The sequence below is a fragment of the Etheostoma cragini genome, chromosome 1, assembly GCF_013103735.1.
Source record: "Etheostoma cragini isolate CJK2018 chromosome 1, CSU_Ecrag_1.0, whole genome shotgun sequence".
NCBI classification, from domain to species: domain Eukaryota; kingdom Metazoa; phylum Chordata; class Actinopteri; order Perciformes; family Percidae; genus Etheostoma; species Etheostoma cragini.
The window spans coordinates 12,668,015-12,684,994 of NC_048407.1; the positions used below are offsets into that span (position 1 = coordinate 12,668,015).

General features: G+C 39.0%; 1 protein-coding gene across 2 annotated transcripts in view; it reads left to right on the plus strand.

The window, feature by feature from the left end:
* pde8a (phosphodiesterase 8A) overlaps positions 1–16,980 on the plus strand; it is a 47,784-nt gene that overhangs the window by 18,827 nt on the left and 11,977 nt on the right. For both annotated transcript variants that reach the window (XM_034870926.1, XM_034870934.1), the window contains exons 2-14: positions 4,395–4,451; positions 7,553–7,743; positions 9,884–9,940; positions 10,145–10,199; positions 10,550–10,638; positions 10,892–10,970; positions 11,413–11,553; positions 12,196–12,284; positions 12,427–12,478; positions 12,574–12,616; positions 15,383–15,460; positions 15,641–15,711; positions 16,573–16,737. In XM_034870926.1, coding sequence (XP_034726817.1) covers positions 4,395–4,451; positions 7,553–7,743; positions 9,884–9,940; positions 10,145–10,199; positions 10,550–10,638; positions 10,892–10,970; positions 11,413–11,553; positions 12,196–12,284; positions 12,427–12,478; positions 12,574–12,616; positions 15,383–15,460; positions 15,641–15,711; positions 16,573–16,737 — 1,167 coding nt within the window. The remainder of the gene's footprint in view (positions 1–4,394; positions 4,452–7,552; positions 7,744–9,883; positions 9,941–10,144; positions 10,200–10,549; positions 10,639–10,891; positions 10,971–11,412; positions 11,554–12,195; positions 12,285–12,426; positions 12,479–12,573; positions 12,617–15,382; positions 15,461–15,640; positions 15,712–16,572; positions 16,738–16,980) is intronic.

The following is a 16,980-nucleotide window of genomic DNA, read 5'->3' on the forward strand; positions in this document are numbered from 1 at the left end:
CACAGTGAGAGAACGACTTTTGAGGTTGTTTTATGAAATCATACACAAGCTTTTGATTTAGTATTCCAGCGCTTAAGCAACTTGCAAGACTGGATTATCAACCAGGCAAAGCGGGAAATTGTGCCCTCTTAGGGGTCTGGGGGCCCCGGCAACTTTCCCCAGGTCCCCTAGACCCTGAAGAGGCCCCAAAGTATCCAGGTTTACTCTGTGGCAATTGGCTTGTTGTAATTAGGTTAAAGGATTAAGTTGTTTGCTGGGTCAGTATCGGCACAAATCCTGACCTTATTAAACAAATCACGTCTTGGCAATGTGACTGATCCACCTCATATGCAAAGTTTCTTTGTCAGTATGACTACAAGATTCAAGGTGTCTGCTGTCAGTTCATTTGATCACTGTGGGACGTTGACTCAGTGTTTAGTATCACAGCATCCTTTACATGAAAATGATTTCATGAGATCCTCACAGATTGGCACACATATTTTAAGTTTGGGTGCTGGCATCGAGTCAGTACCCTATATTGTTGAAGTGTTGGATTTAGGAGAAAAAGGTTTGCCCGTTGCACCTTAAACTAGATTCACTTCAAATGTGTTTGGTAATACTGTGTACACCAATTAAGCAAAGTAAATACTGAAATGATCTGGGCCTTTAGGATAGGTTCACATTTGTCAAGTCTCAGTTATTTTGCATTTTGGTGCACTGACTCCTTGGATGGTCTTGTGTCCCGAGTTAGGAGGTCATTCTTCTGTGTGTTCTTCAGCACGACAAGACAACAACACGATAGCTGCTTCCAGTATTTATTTCCAGTTTGAAGCTTTATATTAGTGATTTTTTTATCACTAATAAGACATCTTTTTTCTTTTCTGCATCTGACCATTCCATAAAATCACTCAAATATTGCTTTACTTGACAAGTTATCAGGGATAAGGGTAATAAATAACTTTTCTAACTAATCATGGCCACCTTACGTTGACATTTCCTAATTTTCTGCGTAATATAACGTCAACTCGGCAAGTCTCGCACCAAACCTTTGCCCAATTGCCAAGCTGTTGTTGTGAGTTGAGGGAATTAATGTAAATTTTCCCAGTTTGGAACTTATCTTTCCAATTATTCCAACACCACATGAATGCAGCATCATTGTCTCAGTTCAAATCTGAATCAGTTGCCAGTTTGCGGTTACAGCTTGCTAAAACAAATGAGGTCTAACAACATTCCTGCAGTAAATCCTCCTTTTATGAATGGTAATGTTCATCAGGAAAAAAATCCTGAACTGCACAGTTGTAAAACTACGGAAGAGGATTTGGGCCACTGGGGAAAAATGTATGTGAGTTCTGACTTTATTCTCAGAATTCTGACTTTATTCTCAGTATACTGACTTTTTTTAAATTCTGAGATAAAAGTCAAAATTCTGACTTTATTCTCAGAATTCTGAAATTAATCTCAGAATTCTCAGAAGAAAGTCAGAACACATAATTTTTACACCAGTGGCCCTAATCCTCTTCCGTATAAAACAATTTCAATAATTCACTATGTTAAAAGAAAAAATATTATTATAAAATGTAAACAAATAACAAAAAGAAATTAAGAACATTTCTCAACCTGTTCCAAAAGGGATAGGTAGAAGCCCTATAGGCTTATCAAGTCCTACTCCGAGTCTTTACCACATAAATATCTAAATATCAGTCAACAAGGTACATCAAACAGACAATTTTAAATAACACAAAATTAATACTCCAATTTACGTCCTACTTTATCTAGCTATTGAGGAAAAGAAACAAAAACAAAAAAGTTTTGTATCTTTTTTAAATAGTAAAATATTTGCATTTAATGTTTAATTTACATGTTGCTGTGAATCATTAATCGGACAACAGAAATGTCATTACGAACGATTATATGATAGAACCCAATCAACCAAATCCTAATGATACTCTATGATCTAACTGAGTCAGTTAACAGTGATGTTGCTTTATCACACAGCTAGACCAACTACAAGACCCAAAATGCATTGCATTTAACTCAGGCATCTGCACTATGCCCTGCTGCTTTGCTTGAGAGAGAGAGAGAATAACGTAGGCATACACACCATAACTGTACTCCTCGCCTGCCTGGCCTACATGCTCTCTCACTTCCCCTACTTTGTTTGCTTCTGGTTGAGTGCAAGCATGATGTTTGCGGGATGCAAATGCTTGGCTGAGTGATTCATTGCAGTGTGTGTGTGTGCGTGTGTGCGTGTGTGCGTGTGTGTGTACTGTACAAGAGGAGTATGTTGCCCAAAGAGGGTGTCTGTGTGTGTGTGTCAGGCTATTCTAGTTACACAACCTCAGCTGCAGTTGCATTGGATGTGTCATTGTCAGTTAGTGAGGGAAGTCTCCCTGCATGGAGACAGACCGCTGCGTACTGCTAGGCCTCAGCTAGCTGGAGGCTCTGTTGCCTAACTCCATACATCAAGACCCCCACCTCAGCTAGCTTACCAAAAAACAACATCGCAGTGGAAACATTATTTCCATGCCACTTTTGATAACATTCACCCCGCAGTAGTCCTATAGAGTTTTGTTTCACCTCCACAGCAAAATTGAAAATTTTAATCTGTAATCAAACTGAATAAAAGCTAAGGACGGAGTTATTTGTAATGTAATCACAGTCATTGACATCATATCTGACAGACAGGAAAACTGGGTCTTGTTTGGACAAACCCTCTTGGAAAAGCATGTGGCATTTCCATAGGTTAGTCCCTATTACATAATCACACACTAACACATGCATACTGTCTCTCCAGTGCACATGAGCCTATCATGCGACCAGGTCCTTGTGTCTGTGAAAGATCAGATGATCACAGAGCATCAGCTTGTAGCCATCCCGATGCCATACCCCATGTTTAAGGACAGCTACAACAAATGGCCCAGTGTCATGATGTCAATTTGGCTACATCCAAGGACTAATCCGCTTTTTTCTCCCCCCTTTGTTTTTTCAAAAAGGCATATAATTTAGCAAGAAGTGATTTACTGCTGCCTGCTTTAAAATTCCTCTCTGTATTCCTCCTCACATGTGTAGATTGTTTACGGAGAAGAGGAATTCTAGAGGGATGGCGGTCCGCAAGGGGCTTGGTTGCTATGGTTACTAACCCCTGAGCTGTGTTCCATTTAGCAGGAAGGAAGCTAAATTATTTGCAGACAGAAAAGAGTAAGCTCATGTAGGGAAAGTGTCATGAAAGTGTAAAAAAATCTGTCTTTTATATCTGTTTTCCACAACTGTAATTTATAGTTGAACTTGAAATCAAGAGATCAAATGACAAGCATTTGTTTTTGCTGATTCAATCAGTGGTTGTTACAGCAGTATTCACATCCTTTACATAATAATACAACAGTGTAAAAAAAATAAAAATGTAACAAGGCATGCATTGAAAATCTCACTGAAAATGTACTGAAAGTATCAAAAGTAAAAGCATTGTAGAAAGGCCCATACGATTGTGTTATGTATAGATTATATTATTGGATTATGTAATGCCAAAGCCCCAATCTGATAAATGTGTGACCATAACTGAGTCTTAAAACCAGTGATGTAAGAAGTGTTTAGATAATGTACTCAATTAGCAATATTATAACAAATAAATACTCATAAAAGTTCTGCATCAACAACGCCATTGAAGTGAAAGTGTAAAAGTACTTCTCTGATGCGGAAAATGTGTCCTTTTGACTGGTATACTATATCATCATATTCATTTTATTGTGTAATAAGGTTTATTTTATTTTGTGTTGTTTAATCTAAATCAATATTTTATAAAATGATCACGTTTTTAAATGTACAATTTTAATTTCGGAAATAACTACAAATTAAAGCGGTCATATAAATGTAGTGGAGTAAACAGTTTTTCCTTAATTATGTTAATTATGTAAATCCTGTATCATAACGTTCCTTTAACTATGTAAATACCGTACATATCCACTCTCCTTATATTTCTTTATTTATATTTCACTCTGATATTTACACTATTTGTGCAACTGCAACACAGAGTTTCCCTTTGGGATCAATAAAGTAATTCTGATTCTGATTCTGAAATACTCAAGTGCCTCAAAATAAAAACACAACACATTTCTTTTTCTGTGACTGATTAGATACATGTTCATACGCAACCCATATAAAACAATACTTACGTGTTTGGGGATTTAGCATTGCTTTATGATTATTTCTATACTGTATATTGTCTTTAAAGCTCATTTCGTTGTAAAGAGCAGGGTTGCCACTTCATACATACTTTTCTGCATATTGGGTTTTAATTAAGGTCAGTGTATTACACACATAGTACTGGGGTCTGTGGGACCCGAAACAGTGATGAAGAAAAGCCAATGTCCAGAAAACAGGTTTCTTTTTCTAACCCTTGTATTTTTCTTTTCTTTCAGACCACATTAACAGAGGTGCAATTTGGACCAATGAAGTTATTTAAAGACCCACTTCAGGTATTGTAAAACAATGCCAAACAGCTGCATGATTAATGTGTATGTGCTTGAAGCCATTGAGGATTTCCACGGAACAACAGAAGTGCTCCAGTGAAATGTTTGTGTTCATGTCATTTAGGGGCTTTTAGCTGAGCCGTAGAGCTAAACTTTGTGTGACTGTCAATATTTGGAGCATTGTTTTTCTCAGATTATTATTTTTATTTTTTATTTGGTTTAATCATCACCGACTTTTGTATGCAGTCAGAACTAATCTGGAATTTCTCAAAGATCAAAAGTCCCCATGCAAACTTTCAAAGAAGAGGAAGAAATAAAACTGTTAATGGGAGTATTGTGTGCGATGCAGCCTAGGGTTGTCAGGGCAACAAGGCCAAACATTTATGACCAAGTACATACCATAATGAACAATGCACGTTATGGAAGAACTGCACAGAGGATCCATGGACCAGTTTCGTCACTTTGGCTAGGACATTCTCTGACGTTCAATGGGTCATTATACAGTCTGGTACTGTGCTTGTTCCTTTGGCGTGCTTGTTGTGTGAAAACATGGAGTCAGCTTTTTAGGAATTGTTTAATGTATTTTGAGAGTGGATACAATTTGGTTTCAAGGGTGCATTGCAAAGCTGGAAAGTAATTGTCGGCTAGTTTCATAATTGATTAATGGTTTTATTCATTTTTCTAACCAAAAGTGCAAAACATATGCTGGTTCCAGCTTCCCAAATGTAAGGATTTGCTGCTTACTAGCGGACTGAACCCTCTAAGTTTTGGACAGTTGGTGGGACAAAACACGACAGCCACGTCACTTTGGGCTCTGAGAGGAAAAAACTTCACAGACAAAACAATCAGTCATATAATAATTGTTAGTCGCAGCCCAATTACAGAGCTCCTTCAAGTAAAACACCAATATTTATTGAAATAAAACAGCTGCATTTAATATTACAATGATGATATGAATTCAGCTAGAGTAAAAAATAAAAAGCAGTACATCAGACGTCCTGATATTTAATGCCACAGACTCTGCTTTATTGTCTGATGCACTCGAGTGTGACCGCAGTAGGAAAACGAGGTAAAGAGATATCCCCTTCCTGTTTTTGTCACTCACAGCTGATCCTGTCATGCCCTCCTCTCTACTCCTCCTCTTTTTACATGGCTCACAGGATTTGGCCAGGCCCTCTCTGCTTTCAACAATGATGTTTTCTACACAGAGCTCCCTTCAAACTCGTTTTTTTTCTCCCTCTTTCTGTCTTTGTTTCTCTGCAACTTTTTCTGCCTTTTCCATTGGTTTCTTTGAAGCATAAAGAAACCCGCTTATGTAAAGCATAAGCGGGTTTTGCGCTTGAACGTACTGTGAGACTTTTTTTTCTTTCTCCAATCTCTTGCGACTGGGTGTGTTATTATTGAGCGAGGCCTAGCTGTCTAGTCTGAACACAGGCATCTGAAGAGACCTTATCTCAGCCTATATTACCCGTTCCTCCACCTCTGCGGGAATGTTGACTTTTCTACCAACATCCCAATGTGGAATTCTGATCTAATTCCCTGTGCGTACCGAACATAGCTGCAGGACTCGGCGGTGATGTATTTATGAACCGGACACTTATTGCCGCTTGTAGGGAAAATGTTCATATGCTGAATATGGTTTGCGTTAACAACACCCCTAAGAGGCGTAAGGGCTCTATGTTTCAGGCCTGATGCTGCATAGTGAAATAAAAGCACACTGATCATTAGAATAAACTGTCAAAACAACCAATCTTCTATCCCATCATTGTGTGGAGGACAGTTGCTCTAGTTTTACCAACAAAGTCAGGTCTTTGTCCCCTAACTCAATTTTACAGGTGTGATGCAAACTCAAAACTGCAGAACAAACTTTCCCTTCTTTACTGTCATCCTGCTCTCTGCCAACAGTTGGAGATGACGTCTGTTTGAGAGAGTGACTCATGAATCTGCTCTTAGTGCAGCATTGCTGTTGGAGGCGGGCCGAAATCTCTGGTCCAGTATTTACGCAAGCGAGGGGTTATGTGAAAGTATGCTGGCAGAGAGAAAGCCTGTGCTCTCAAGGACTGGTTGGACGGTAGCAGCAGCCCTTTCTGCCACAGGCTTGGCAGAGCGGGTGGGAGGGCCCGCAGTTAGTCAAGGCCACCTCGACTAATTGTGTCATAGATCACAACAGTGAACAATAAAATCTGTGACGCACCCAAGTACGAGCTGAGCCTGATCAATCAGGGCCTGTCCGCTAGAGGCCTGAGGTCACAGTCAAGCCCACACTGCAGGCTGATTAGGATGACCGGCACAAATGAGCATGAATGCACCAATGATGACTTGGCAACTCAGAGCCGTTGAGACACTGAAGCATCAAAACCACATTTTACTGTAGCTCTCTCTTCTCTTGTTTCTTACTCAACTACTTCTATAGTGCAGGGTTGAGGCAGATCATCTATGATTAGTTATGGCATTTATTTCTAATCACATCACAGCTAGATATCCATTAGCCCTGTAGCCGTTTTGTAATGTATCCGTGTCATTTCAAATAATGTCGTCTCTATATAATTGTGACAAACCAAAGAGACCACATGTGCATGAATGTAGCATTTCTCTCATCATGTACAAGTTAGATGTACACAATACTTCACAATTGACAATATTTTATTGTTAAATCTTAACAAACCAAAAATTTGAAAAGGAAGTTGGTTCTATTGGCAGTGATTTGCCGGTTTTCTCTGTTTTTGTGTCAATGTAAATTAAATATCTTTGAAAATTGGACAAAACATGCAATTGAGAGATGTCACTTTTGTGCTCTAGGAAATGGTGATGTTCTGACATTTTAGCAACTAAATGAATAATCGTTGAATCATGAGTACATGTATAACAAACACACTATAAAACTTGTTTACATGTAAGGGTTTTCTGATGTTTGCCTTTTTCTCTTCAGTGTTTTTTGACATCATTGCCTTTGAATATTTGCCGTGACAGCGTATTATAGATCTTTACAATGCCCTCTTTAACTGTACTTTTCCATAAGTGATATATTTTGAGTGGTGGTAATATTACAATTCAAGAGGTCACTTAAACAGTTGGATATATGTGCTTTGTCATCTCTCTTTTTGCAGGTACTTTTAGTTTTTGCCAAAGAGGACAGTCAGAGTAATGGCTTCTGCTGGGCATGTGAGAAGGGCAACTTCAGGTGCAGCATAGCACGAACACCCGAGTCGGCTCTTGAATGCTTTTTGGAGAAGCATCATGACCTCGTCATCATTGACCACAGACATTCCAGACACTTTGATGCTGAAGCACTATGCCGGTAAGCTACTAATCTCCTAATCAATGTATTTGTAACTATTTGTATTATATTTGTATTTATATATTGTGTTTCTACAATGATGCGGTGTGGTGCCTTTTTGTCTGTTTTTTGTCTGGTAATAAAAAAATGTAATTAGTATATATTTCCCCAGATATGTTTTTACTTTTTGGGCTTTCCTTTTTTTTTTTCTTTTTAAGTTTTGCTAAAGTTCAGTATTCACTGTGGAACAGATAAAACATGTCATTGATCAGTATAACATGACACCATCAAATCTGCTCTGTGTTCTTATACAAGGATGAGAACATAGATATAATTTGCCAGCAATAAGCGTTGCAATAGTCTCGCTTAGACTATTGTAACAGTCTTTTTATTTGTCTTAATAAGAAGGATCTTTGTCGTCTCCAGACTGTTCAAAATTCTGCTGCTAGGCTTTTAACCCACACGAGTAAAAGGGCACATATTACTCCAGTTTTAGCTTCACTTCATTGGTTACCAGTAATATTTAGACTGCACTTCAAAATTCTGGTCCTACCTTTTAGAGCCCTACAAGGACAGGCACCCCCATACATCTCAGACCTGATACAGCTGCGTACATCCTCACGTAGTTTGAGATCAACAGGCCAGAGACTATTAGTTGCCCCCCGTACACATTTTAAAACTAGGGGGGACCGCTCATTTCAAGCTGTTGCACCCAGGTTGTGGAACGCTTTGCCTCCTTCCATGCGCTGCTTAGACTGTGTGGAAAACTTTAAAACTCAGTTGAAAACTCTGCTTTTTAAAGAGGCTTTTAACTAGATTGTAGGGTGGTTAGGCTGGTCTTATGTGTACGTGTTATTCTTTTGTTTTTATTTTTATGATGTATTGTATTTATGAGAATTGTTAAATGCTTTTGTTGTGAAGCATTTTGTGATCTTAATCTGAGAAAAGTGCTATACAAATAAATTTTACTTACTTACATTTAACAGTCAAACACAGAACATTTAGCACAATTCCAATAAAAAAAATATTAGTATTTTACTGTAAACTGACATTTTTGATATGCCTTAGTTCAATAGCGGTACCTACACATTGCACCTTCTATGATTTATTTTTAATAAGGTAATAAAAAATAAATGAATAAACCACTGAAAATGGGAACTCTCTGTTAACAATATGTGATATGTAACAATATTCCAGCATTTATATTATCAAAAAATTTTACAACAAGCAAAAATTGAACTAAATATTGCGGATTATTTTGTGATGATATTTTTATTGATATTAAGGTTTTACATTGAAGCTAGCAACAAAAGTTAGATTGGCATTAAACATAAAAAACCCAAAACGGAACTAATGATGGCGTTTACATGTATTTTGTGATACGTTTTTGATATTGTGATATAATGATCAAGGACAAGTACTTCATGAGCATTACAGTTGGGGTGCATGGCACTTCACACTCAATGTCTTTGTCAACCTCAAACATTTTTTTTTATATCCAATTATTATCATAATATTTTTCTAATTAGTTGAGCTACTCCACCATCTTTCTCCATACCGTTTTGGCAACAGAAGAAGTGCCTCTGGTTGGGAATCACTAATGTAGTGGACATAGCTGAATCCCATTTAACTTTTCTAAATTCGATACAATTATAGCCCTCATGACTTGCAGTACATTTGGTGACACACGCGGTAACGAATCTGTCCTGGGGTAAATGGCCAGTTCACTTTAGGCTCATCAGCTTCCATCGCATGCTACCTAGTGGAGTCATGTCGATGAGAAATAAGCATACCACCCTCTATCTTTAGCCTCTGCCCAAACCAAAAACACATTTACAAACATTAATTTGCCCTGCCCAGTGTGTATGTTAACCCCATTCATTTTGGCCCATCCATATGTTCAGTGTACACGCACAGGCTCCGATGGGGAACTAAAGGGCCTTTATGACCGCTGGCTGGGGGAAACCACAGGCGGATGAGTGGCCCTGTACACAGCATTCTTTCAGAGGCCTAAGCCTGCTCACAGAGCTCCACCGCTGGGCTCTGCCTGCCTGGGAGAATCGGAGCGTGAAAAACTGAAAAATACATTGATTTTTTTCATGCCAGGGGCTTTTCCACCAGCCTGCTTACTGTCTAAAAGGCTCCCTCTGTTTACATTCAGGTCAATTAGAGCGGTCAACTCGTCAGAAAACACTGTGATAGTCGCCGTTGTGAAAAGGTACGTAACACTTGCTGACCCCCTCCTCTCCCTTTCTGTTACTTCTTGTCCTTTTTGCTGCCTGTCTAATGATTTGGAGTATTGTCAGAATTACAATGCCTGACTCAGCGGAGGTCTGTAGGCCATATGGAGCAAACCTCTGATGTTCTTTACACAATCAATTTTCATAGATATTTTTGGGTACTAACATGTGTTCTTTTTAAGGCCAGACAGAGAAGAAGCCTCTGTGATGCCCTTGATCAATGCCGGCTTTAATAGGGTAAGTGTGTGTGTGCGTGTGTGTGTGTGTGTGTGTGTGTGTGTGTGGGAGGGGGGGTTGGGTGTGGGTGGGTGGATGTGTCTTCTGCTGCCGTATTTGTATTGTTCTTTCGATATTTTTTTATATCCCAACTGTCAACACTCAACGTAGGGCAGGAATACAGATTGTAAAACCTTTTTGTTTGTTCAGGAGACATGTGCTTTAAGTTCCCTATACCTGAAGCATTGTTAGTCATGGCAACAGCAGCATTAAAATATATCTTGTAATTGGTACATTGATATGAAAATATCAATCAAAAAAATGAAATTTTAGTTGTCTTTGATTGATCTGTGTGGCCCTCTAACCCTTAGAGATATGTGGAGAATGCCAATATGATGGCCTGCTATAATGAGCTGCTACAGTTGGAGCATGGAGAGGTGCGGGCGCAGTTTAAACTAAGGTGAGTCGTGTACTTTGTACTGTACAGTGTTGTTGTTACATTTTCAATTAGTTGAATATAGTAGTACCCTTACTCAAGGCTGTTGAGAGCAGGTCATCAGAAAGATGATCGGCTTTTAACAATTCTACTTTTTTTATGCCAATTTTAATACTTTTTAACTCTTTCTTTAAAAAGTGTAAATGTAGGTTGTAGACACGGCTTGTTGCATATGTTAACAAGGATTCTGATACTGTTTTTTCTCTACCTGTACAAGGGCTGGAAATGCTATTTTCACAGCTCTAGAACAAAGCCAAGAGGCCATAGAGATCACTTCTGAAGATCAAGTAATTCAGGTGGGTTTCTAATAAACTTTAATACTTCTAGTTGCTTTATTGTGATGGAACAGGTCATCTCTCTCTTACTCTGTCTTCCCACTCCTTTTCTTTCTTTCTTTCTTTCTAACTTCCTCCCTCCTTTGCTGTTTTAGTGCCTGTTCATGTCTTGTGATCCCAGATATCAGTTGCGGTCCCTGTCTTTCTGAATTGCTCCTCTTGTCAACATCAAAGCACTGTTGCCATGTTATGTTCTGTTATGTGTCATGTTGTGTTTTTTTTACATGAAATATATGTTTTTGAGCTCCTGGAAATAGGCAAAAAATGTGTCAGCTCCTCTAAATTGTTTACGTAGACAAGGTTCATGTGTCATCATCTTAACTGTGTCTGAAATAGTTGATGGATTTTATAAACGGTCATCTCAAATTAAGCGTGTAACACTTGTGTTACCTTTCATTTGCAGTACGTGAACCCTGCCTACGAGTCTATTATGGGCTACCAACAAGGCGAGCTCATAGGGAAGGAAATAATGGAAGTGCCTAAAAGTGAGAAGAATAAGCCTGATCTCCTTGAAACAATAAATTCCTGCATACAGAAAGGAAAGGTAATTTGCATTCATGAAATCATCTCCACTATACGTTTCGGGTCAAACCCAATTTTCACTAGGTTTATTTTATCAGGAACTTAATCTTATCGGGAAACAAATGATCACTTTCTTGTGATTGTTGATACCTGAGCACAGGTAGTCTTGCCATGTAGAATATTGCTCCTGCCTTTGTGTCTGTGCATGCATGTGTGCACGTGCATCCATGTGTGCTGTGATTGAGCGCCACTGGCCATCCAGCAGCTCTGTTTCATGTGCGTAAGAAGAACGGTTGATGGCTGTGCAGTAATCTTACTACACAGAGAGCGAAGGTCAGTCCCAGACAGGCTAACAGCAGGAACGGCCTTTTTAAGCTGCCACGGCAATCTTTTGGTGGGGGGACATGAAACAAGCGCGCCGGACTCCAGGAGCGCTCCCTCTACCCATTAAAGCAACTTGCTGCTCTCTGAAATACTCTGACCGACCCGACATCACCACCTTACATGCATCACAAACACCGCCATGCTGCATCCAGTCCACACCCACTTTTAGGACATTTTCAAAAGATTATAATTATTATATGTTGTCCGCTGTTATGATGAAAGGTTCTTTTGTCTGCATGTTTCATTTCCTCTCTCTCTGTTCTGTCTTGGTATGTTCCAGGAGTGGCAGGGGATTTATTATGCCAAAAAGAAGAATGGAGACAGCATTCAGCAAAATGTGAAGATCACACCTGTAATTGGACAGGGAGGGTGAGTGACCGTATGTTGAGGCATGGCTCATTCAGTCTTGCCAAATATAAATTACCTTTCCCGCAACCGAATAGTTATACTGAATGACTAATGATTGGATCGCTTTTTTTCTGGTGAACTAATTAGCTTTTGTAATTCACAGAAAAATCAGACACTATGTGTCTATCAACCGGCCTTTAAATGATAATAATAAGGTGAGATGTGTTTCCAGTTTTGCTGATTAATAATGAATAATAGGAGCATTCTGGCCGCCTTGTATCAATTGTGCTTTTCTATTCTGTCCATGCAGAGTGATAAATCCACTGAATGTGTGCAGGCAGAGTCTCAGACAGGTAAGATCCATTCTGAAAATGCCCACTGTTGATGTAAGACAGCTCGGTCCTTACTCTACTTTGTATTAGAATAACAAGTCTTTCAGATTTGAGTAGTTTGTTAGTAGAGTAGTAGGTTATTAACAATAGTGATGTCACTCGTGATCCGTCAAATGTTTTAAGGGTGTGAGAGCCCACCCTTTTGTTAGTAAGAAAGCACAACAATTGTTCCAGTTTTACACAGATGATACTCATTTTAACTTACTGTTTGCAATCACCAAATATCTGTTAGATGTAAATAAAAATAAATGGGTGACACATTTGGGAATCTGAACTCCAAAACTTTGGATACATGTCAGTGATTGCACCATGCCAGAAAATCATTGTCCAGTCCTGTTTTATCTCGCTGAGAAATGAATGCTGTCTTTTGTTGACCTTGAAAAATGTATCCACGCTTTTTTTTCCTCTAAACTGGACTATTGTTCCCTGCTGTATTGTGGTATCAAGCGTAAAGCCAATTCACAGCTGCAACTGATTTCGAAATGCAGCAGCTACGCTCCTAGCAGGCCAACTAAACGGGGATCATATCTCTCATTTCACCAGCTCACTGAAAAGAAGTGACTTTGAAATCATGCCGTTTGTTTATGAAGCTTTGCATGGTCTTATATATTTCACGGTAACACTTATGCAACCGCCCTTCAACTAAAGGTTGAATATGCTTTGAATGTTATGGTACAACCCGGCCAAAAGAGTTATGTCAGCATTTGCCATTTTGAAAAATGTGTTTTAAGCTTTCTTTTTCTACTCTGTTTTTAATTTCTTTTGTTTCTTAGTCTACTTTTACCTTTTTGTGTCAGAGGTGTGTTTTTTAACATTTAAAGGGCATTTAGAAATTGTAACAACAATACATTTCCAAATGTACATTTTCAGATACATTAAAAAAAAAAAAAAACAACAACTTCTACTTCACCTCTACAAACACCCGTACTTCTGTCTTTTTATCACTTTAAACTTTGTCTTTACAAAACCCTGATAACAGTAAATAGTCAGGTTGAGTGAAATATATAAGTTAGATAGTATTGACAGATGCACTATTGTTGGGTTTCATCATCTTTTTACAAGATTTGTTGAAAATAAGAAAAATATAGAATTAAAACCAGCCCTGTCCTTTAAATGCCTTGGATAGAGATGACAATTTAAATAAAATAGATTATAATATCTGCTATTTTCTCTATTCATTTGACCTGTGGTTTTGACTTGAAGATCCAGTTTTCTGGGGAATTTACAGTAGCTTCTTTTTATCTGAAGAATGTTTGATATGATGTACATTATCACATTTCACTTTGTTGGGCAAGTCTTAAGTCTCATTTTGCATTTTTGTTCCCAACTTTGACCCATTCACATTTTACTGTTTTAAAACCTCAAAACTAAACTAAACTAAACTTGTAAGTTACCACAAAATCATTAAGTACAGTTATAGTGATCAAAAACTGACCAAACTCAGCCTTGTCACTAAACTTGAACTGTTTGTGTGGGCCATCGGCGTTGTCTTGCCACGTCATTTTTACGGGGCTTCAGCCCCAAATTTTTTAATGGTAGCTCTGAATGTTATTTTTAATGTAGGCAACAAAAAGGTTTAGGTGTGTAATAATATTGCTGCTTTTTGTTTTGAGGTTCCTGTGGCATTTAGAGTTTTGATTTTGGCTCAAACACACAGAGCTCTGACCTGTCCGTTGCTTTGTGTCCATTGTCATAGTTTCAGTTTTTCACCTCTGACGTGAAGCGGTGTTCCGCCGCTACCCTAAACTTTGTCTCGTTCAGAGACCAGAGTCTCAAACAGGGCTCTTTGTCTGTCAGAAGGTCGGAGATCTAGCCTACCATATTAGCAGAGCAACAACGTAATGCACAGCAGACTTTCGCGGTTGGATTATTTTTTGAAATATTGTGACTTTATTCTTGTAATAATATAACTTTAATTTTAATATCACAACTCCTCCAAAGCCAGAAAATACAGATGGGATGAGTTGAATATGAGCAGAATAATGCTAAAACACATCTGAAATATTACATTCCAGGGGTTTATTAATGAATTAAAATGAATGCATGTATCGATCACATAAATAAGTGCCACATGCACATTTAAAAAGGTAACGTCATCAACAAAAGACACAAAAGAGGAGGGAGGAGCAGATTATACCGACATGTGTGTTGACTCAGCAGAGAAAAACATTAGATGAGAAATGTTAATCAACAGAAGAATAAATACCGTAAATGAAAAGAAATATAATGCCTGAGAACCTTACTGCATTATCTTACATTATGTTTTTTTTATTTTTTGAATTGTCACTTATGTTTCCCTTTACACAAATAAAGATATTTCCTGCAGAAATTGCTGCAGAAAAAAGTTGGAAATGGGTGCATAACAACTCACCAGAATGCAGGAAATGAAGTGTTTAATACTTAAAACTTTTAGGGAGAAGACCCCCATAGCCTCCAAATCATATGTGGCCACACATACCGGGACAAAATCTTTGCCTTTTGAGTTGCCAGACCAACTGTGATTAGGCCAAATGTGTGTGCCATCTAACTTACATCTACAAACTGGGCATCTGAAATGAACACGCATTGGCTATTTACAAGCTGGGAAAAACAGTTTTTGCGATCTGCTCTGCGTGCATTACATTCAGTTTGTTATAATAGGTTTGGGCTAAACCCTGAACCTGCTAAAGTCCTAGAAACACCCCTGGTGTGTGCCTGTAAATGTAAAGTATTTTCTGTTTTCCCCAGACGTCCAATCCAGTAAGCACAAAGACCGGAGGAAAGGCTCTCTGGACGTAAGATCCACAACATCTCGGGGGAGCGATGGTGAGAGGAAAGTGAGAGAGACACGATGGAAACTTTCCCAGTTGTCTGTTTGCATCAAGTGTTGATTGGACACACACATACAAACACACTCATTAGTGGGTTTGCATGTACTTAACTTGTACTTAATTTGTTGTTGAATGATAATATTGGGATGTATTGTTTTCTTCTTCATCCTGCCAGGGAGCTCACAGCGAAGGCATTCCTCAATGGCCCGAATCCACTCCATGACTATCGAAGCCCCCATCACTAAGGTGGGTTAATCTCCCTCCCCGTCATCCCTCCCAGCCTTCATCATATGATTAACACTGTGTACTGGTGTTTTGTATCTCATGATGAGCTGCCACGATCGCCCTGAGCACTTCTTGTATTAGCACTCAGGCTAGAGGCCATGCATACCATGTTGAAAGGGGATGATGAAATGCTGCATTCATGCACGAAACAGGAAAGCATCATATAGCATTATGTCTGCAGCCTCGATAGTCTGTGTAGTGGCGTGTTGTTCTCAGACTAAAGAAAAACACACAAAAAACTCAAAAACAAACAGCCACTGAAGCACAGAAGGAATGAATCTTACGCAGGCAATAAAAATATAATTGTCCAGGCAAGCATGGCCTTTTTGTGAGGTTTATTTAACCATTTTTTTTAAGCAAGCAAACAAAGAAAGAAAGAACAATGGTGTCTCTCCTGCCCTGGTAAAAACACCATTAGCCCTCCCCAGTGTCTACCTGCTACTATCCCTGCTTACCCATATGTGTAAACCTCACTGTGTGGCTCAGGCTGCCCAGTACCTTCAAAACAAAAGCACTAACAGGAACTCAAAGTAACTACAATAACGATACTAATGTTATTATCAAACTAATTCAGCCGTATAATTCAAACAGAACAGCAAAAGCCGACAAAAAAACAAAGAAAGTCCCCAGGGATGGGTCATATGACATACTGCAGTTTCACTGCTGCATCATTTGACTATGTAGTTATTCCCTTTAGGCATCTCTCCAGAATAAAGCACATATTGTCTGTCTGTCTGTCTGTCTGTCCCTGTGTGTTTAAGCTTAATAACACATTAACCCTACTTATTTTTACTTATTAACCTTACTTATTTTGTCATCCAGGTGATCAACATCATCAATGCCGCGCAGGAAAGCAGCCCCATGCCTGTGGCAGAGGCCTTGGATCGGGTACTGGAGATCCTGAGAACAACTGAGCTCTACTCCCCACAGTTCGGTACCAAGGATGAAGATCCCCATACGAATGATCTCGTGGGGGGGCTGATGACGGTAAGCAGCGGGCCCTGAAGACCACAAGCGTCTTTTGAGAAGTCTGAAACACCCAAACAGCTTCCTTCCGCTACAAATGAATCGACTCCCATATGATAACACACGTCAGAGCGTTTGGAGAATTCCACAGTGATAACACACATGTCTACATGAATCTCCATTCACCATGAAAGTCTATGATAAGGTGGTAAATGGAGGAGAGAGAGAGTGTGTGTGTGTGTGTGTGTGTGTGTGTGTGTGTGT